Source organism: Tilletiaria anomala (genome assembly GCF_000711695.1).
Source record: "Tilletiaria anomala UBC 951 chromosome Unknown K437scaffold_224, whole genome shotgun sequence".
Classification (NCBI taxonomy): domain Eukaryota; kingdom Fungi; phylum Basidiomycota; class Exobasidiomycetes; order Georgefischeriales; family Tilletiariaceae; genus Tilletiaria; species Tilletiaria anomala.
This window is the reverse complement of record NW_013546798.1, coordinates 1-5,337: the sequence shown is the minus strand read 5'-3', so window position 1 is coordinate 5,337 and position 5,337 is coordinate 1. Positions and strand designations below refer to the sequence as shown.

The following is a 5,337-nucleotide window of genomic DNA, read 5'->3' as shown; positions in this document are numbered from 1 at the left end:
ATCACTGTCCAGAAAGTGTCGTATCTCTGATCCTCAGTCCCTCTGCTTCCGGCACTCTGTCCCCTGGAGATCCCGACCTTCCTGCCCCAATGTAAATCACCGCTGTACCCTGTGTTTTATCATCTTCCCGACCTAGCTGCGTTACCTGGTCTCGGCTGACCCCCAGTAGCTGGCTTCATTGACTTCAGATCCCCATGACTACTTCCTTGCGCATAGACCTGACTCATGACCTGACGCCTGAAGAATGACGCCAGCTTCGTGCAGGACAACGAGGCCCAACAGGCTTGCTGCCGCACTGACCGTCGGACCACGCGATCGAGTCTGCGAACGTCGCCTCGCCGGTGTATGAGCGGATCTACCCGCTCTCGGACAGCGAACTGGAACAGTTGACTGAGTGGATTAGTGACAATCTCAGCAAGGAATTCATCCGCAAGTCATTGTCAGTCGCAGGAACCTCCATCCTCTTCATGCGCAAGAAAAATGGGTACCTTCCTCTTTACATGGACGATCGCGGCTTGAATTTGGTGACGAAGAAGAACCGCCTTGCCTTGTCCGACGCACTCGATCGCATTCGTTCGACCCGAAACTATCTTGACGACAGACTCAAGTTCTCCGTGGCGCCGGAGGAGCATCGCCAGCAAGGCACGTCCGCGAGGTCTGATGGCAACCGCGCTGCTGACGCCACGTAACTTTTGGGCTTCCTCGCCCCACGTTCAGACTGCGCGCGGCACAGCCCACGCACGCCTCGCTTCGCCCTGGTTTCTGTCTCTTTGCAGGTAGTGTCCATGGAAATCGACGCTACGATGATGCGACATGAACACCTAGCGCATGAATGCACCCACCGTTACAAGCACAACCGTGCCTCCACTGCGGCCAACCACATCACCATCTCGACACCTGCCACCTCGTGAATGTAATCAAGACTGCGTCAGCTAATGGAGTGCAACAGCATGTCAGGTCACCCAGCAGGAGTACCTACTCCTGCTGGGCCCCCAGAAAACTGCCACCAACACCTCGATACAGCAGTCCCGACAGGCTGCCGCACCATCCAAAGCACCCGAACCGCCCGAACCGCGCGTAAATGTCCATCATCTGCTGACCGTCCACGATTCTGGACGGCACCACAGTTCACGGGGCCCGCGCCTACCTTGATGACCCCAAGGTAGCCCCGGACGCCCAGCACCTTCTTCGAGATTTGGGAAGGCTTCATCGAGGAGCTGCCCAAGCGCTTTGGCGACCCCAAGAACATTGCTAGAGATAAGAATCTCTCCTGACCCACACGGGTCTCGCCTTCGACTACGCCCGCCGCTTCCAGAATCTTGCGGCTCGGTTCTATTGGAATGATCAGGTCCTGCAGCAGATCACAAGATCGCCGGCGGCGAAGACCGAGACAAGGCTGCGGCGTCGATTGGCGTACTTGTTGCTTGCTGCTGAGCATTAGTGAGTGCGGTGTGCGCTTGCCCATGGACGTGGTGCACGTGAGCGACGAAGTCACTAATTCTTAGCGGCAAGCAGCCAATTACACGCAGGGAATGGCATGGAATGCGGGTAGTGAGCGAACGAAGACCGACCGGGGTGCGTTGAGGGGGGGGGTCGAGGTTCTATTCAAAACCGCAACGAGATACAAGCGGAACGAGGCGAAACCGAAACAGGATGTGGAGCATTTGCATCGTGCTTGGGCTTCGGTGCAAAACTGATGCGGCTGCGCACCTGAACAGGTTCAGTTGCCATCGGCTGCTCTCCGCTCCTCGGGACTGCTCTGGCGAGACCTTTGCACCGGTGACATTTCTACAACCTTTCAAGTCCCTTACATAACTTCCTTATATATCCACCCGTCTTTGATCGAGACCCAAATTGTAAATGTAAGTCGACTGATGTATTCCAAGTAAAGTACATATGGACTCACCCAGCGAAAGCAATGGTACCGTGACTCTATTGTTGCCTCGCAAGGTATTGGAGCAATGAAAGAAGGAACAATAGTTTTCTCAAACACATTTCCTTAGCCACGTCAACTGCCAGGCGCGCATCTGTGCCTATAAAAGCGCCTCCTAGAAGTGATCGCTCCACCTCGTCCACTTGCATAGAAGATGAGACTGTGACTCCCATCGTGCTCAACATTCTCACACCAGTATATCGTGCCGTAATGATGAAATATCCGTCGATATACACCACGAAACTCAAACATGCACAGGCTTCACGGCCTCTGTGTACAAATTCCTTGCTGTATATATGAATAGAGCAACCCTCCTCTAGAGCTTGGTATACACTTGCCTGATGAGGATGTGCTCTTCCCACGCTTCTGCATCTACTTGCAACGACCTCGTAAAGAGGTGGGAAGCAACCACCTTGATGAGATCCCCTTCACTTGCAAGGAGCCCAAGAGGGGAAGAATCGCACCTTTCTAATTATTTTCGCTGAGAAAGAAGCATGATAGTGCCTCAAAATGCACGACAGCGACAACTTGCCGGTGTTGTATGCCTGCAATAGTCAAAATCAAGTTGCATATCCTCTTTTTCGTTTCTGCTTCTTTCAATGCAGGCCACTGAAGCTCACAGCTGTAGAGATCTCGCGGGAACTAGTTTCAAAAGTTGTGGTAAGTGGCTTCTGAATGTCCCAAACCCATACCGGAGGAAAATCTTTGATAGTCATCGCTGCGAGAGGAAGTTGCCAGTTTCAGGGAGTTCACACTCTTGTCTTCGGTGGTCGTGCATGCTACAACGGTTCTCGCTTCAGGTCTGTTGCCCACCAATAGATAGCAAAAGGCGTTGAGACTTTCGCTTATGCAAGCGCTGCACCGTCAGTGTCACCGCTCGCGCCAAAGAGAGACTGCAGCTGCCATTTTCGATACATGAACCCGTGTTTGTGAAGCTGCGCGCTGTAGAAGGGATGTAACATGAGTAATTCAGCATGGCTAGTCGCCCCCTAGAGATGACATTGCTTGGTGCGCTTTCAACGGCGGCTCCCTCATGCTGCAGGTATGGCGAAATGACACAGGCGGGAAAATGAGCCGTATGTCTGGTGGCCGCAGAAGTTGACGAGGGCAGCCATGTATCTAATCCTTGAAAAGACAAAGCATATGGTCAAGCTGCATCCCCTTTCCAGGAATGACTTGATAGACCCGGATCTATCTTCTGTCAGCAGCTGCACACTCTTCAGTAGATACAACGAACGCAGCTCACGGCATGCTCTCGTGCTCCGGTCTAACTCTCTGACATCAAGTAAAACACCATTAAAACAGAAGCAAAAAGTCGGTAGGGAGCGGCTCCTCCTGCGAGATCGTCGAGGGGGTTGAAGATGGAGTCGCCATCGGCACTCGCTTCCGTGCACGGCATGCGCTTGTTATCGAGCACGATTCCTTGAAAAGGGTGGATTGCCATGATTCTGAGGTCGAGTTCAGCCTTCAGCGAAGTGGCGTTACTAGCAACACACTTTAGGAAACAAGATTGCTATAAAGCATTGGGATGAAATGACAAGCTTCCCTTGACTGGAGTGGGGATTGCCTTGGTTTGAAACGCAACACGGTCGCATGCGGGTTTTTCGACTCCTGTATGAAGGCCATTGATAAGGCTTCGAGCTGATCACAGGAGCCAAAAATCCAAGACTGCGTCGCAGCTGCGCCTTGTGCTTCCCAAGGGTGACGGAACGAGCAGACAGTCTCCAGGCTCGCATGCGAAGAGTGGAAGCTATACGATGCGGTTTCAGGAAGGCGCGGCAGGACGGTATTCAGATTGATGCGGTAGTTTCCCGGCTTGCAATCAAGGACACCCGATGAGTCCTTTTAGGCTTCGTACGTGTCCACCATCGTTCAGTCTAACTGTCAACGGGTCGCATGAAGATGAGGTGGTCTGGCAAGGGAAAGAGCATGTCACCGCGAGAGACGATGTGTCACCCACCCATCATATCTGGCTGATGCCTGGCTCATCCCTCGCTGGTGTCACGGGTCAGTGTCCCATGTTCTCACGACTTTGTCACCCTCTCACAAGCGGTGCAGGGATTAGGGTTGTCCTAAGGGATGGATTGTCTACATTAGTGCCGAGGCGGGACGGGGTGCCGCTTGGCTGTGCAAGAAAAGCAACCCAAGCACGCCATCCAGTCCAGTCATCCATCACTCGTCCAACTCCTTCGAAAACTCGCTCGATAATGCGATGATAACAGACTCTCGCAGGGGCTTCGGACATTCATGGTCAGCCTTCCAGTATGCGCCAATATGTATACAGGGCTTGAACACTGATGAACTTGTGAGCGGGCTATGAAGATATGGAGCGTGTGGGGGAAAGTGGGTCTGGTGATGAGAGCTACATTTCCGGCTTCTCCTCAGTCAATGAAGACGGAGAGATGTGTTTGTTGGTTGTTGCCATGCCTTGTTGCTTGGTGAGATTCATAGAGAAAGCACTTGGTGGGATACGTGAACGTGAAGAGGATGAGCGAGGGAAGCGGAAGCTCCTAATTCCGAATTCCGAAATTGCGGAGCACGTTTCCACGCGACGCCTCGCACACGCCTTCTGCACGTGCGCTGGTGGGCGGCTGCGCGCCTTTTCTTTCCGGGTTATTTTGTCCTGGTTTGAAGGGAAACTCTCACTCGGCCGAGAAAACGATCTTCTGACCGTAAACGCGAAACAAATCACACAAGTTTCTGCTTCGTCCGAGTTTCAGATCTCTATTAGAGCTGGTTTGGTAACTTTTCTTCGCCCTCATGCCAAACCTATCTCTTCTAGATATCTCCACCTCGAGATTCTTGCTTGCTACGCTTCTTCTCGACGCTCCATTCTTCCCAGCGGACAGCTTGGCCCACCTTCCTATCATTCTTCCATCCCCTTGAACGCTGCATCCGGCTACAGTTTGCTCGCTCAGTCGAATTAAAATGGTTGCTGCTAACGGTGTAGTCAGCGCGCTGCCGGAGGGACACTTCCTCTTCACCTCGTGAGTGCTGATGCTACAATCCATGTCTCGCCTGGTAAAGCGTCATCCATCGATCCTGCGCTTTCCACGCCTGCTCAACAGGTCAACTGACGGGAACTACCCCTTTGCAGCGAGTCGGTTGGTGAGGGGCACCCTGACAAGATCTGTGACCAAGTTTCCGATGCCATCCTCGATGCCTGCTTGGCACAAGACCCAAACTCTAAAGTCGCTTGCGAGACGGCGACCAAGACCGGTATGATCATGGTCTTTGGTGAGATCACCACCAAGGCTCAGCTTGACTACCAGAAGGTCATCCGCGAGGCCATCAAAGAGATTGGCTACGACAGTTCCGAAAAGGGCTTTGACTACAAGACCTGCAACGTCCTCGTCGCCATTGAGCAGCAGTCGCCAGACATTGCCCAAGGTCTCGACCACGGC

At 53.1% G+C, this 5,337-nt stretch overlaps 3 protein-coding genes across 3 annotated transcripts; 2 read left to right on the top strand and 1 right to left on the bottom strand.

The window, feature by feature from the left end:
* Window positions 1-305: 305 nt before the first annotated feature.
* K437DRAFT_217710 (uncharacterized protein) lies at window positions 306-539 on the top strand (the record flags this gene model as incomplete). The annotated part of the gene is made up of 1 exon (XM_013384315.1): window positions 306-539. A coding segment is annotated over one exon (234 nt), but the record flags the coding sequence as incomplete, so codon positions are not given.
* Window positions 540-586: 47 nt separating this feature from the next.
* K437DRAFT_296971 (uncharacterized protein) lies at window positions 587-1,566 on the bottom strand (the record flags this gene model as incomplete). Its single annotated transcript, XM_013384314.1, has 5 exons — window positions 1,418-1,566; window positions 1,101-1,351; window positions 980-1,036; window positions 839-897; window positions 587-798 (listed from the first exon to the last, which is right to left on the bottom strand). Exons 1-5 carry the CDS (start codon window positions 1,463-1,465, stop codon window positions 587-589), a joined length of 627 nt encoding a protein of 208 aa, XP_013239768.1. The 5' UTR covers window positions 1,466-1,566.
* Window positions 1,567-4,710: 3,144 nt separating this feature from the next.
* Window positions 4,711-5,337, top strand: K437DRAFT_277002 (S-adenosylmethionine synthetase; the record flags this gene model as incomplete). Its single annotated transcript, XM_013384313.1, has 2 exons — window positions 4,711-4,920; window positions 5,031-5,337. Coding segments are annotated over exons 1-2 (366 nt in total), but the record flags the coding sequence as incomplete, so codon positions are not given.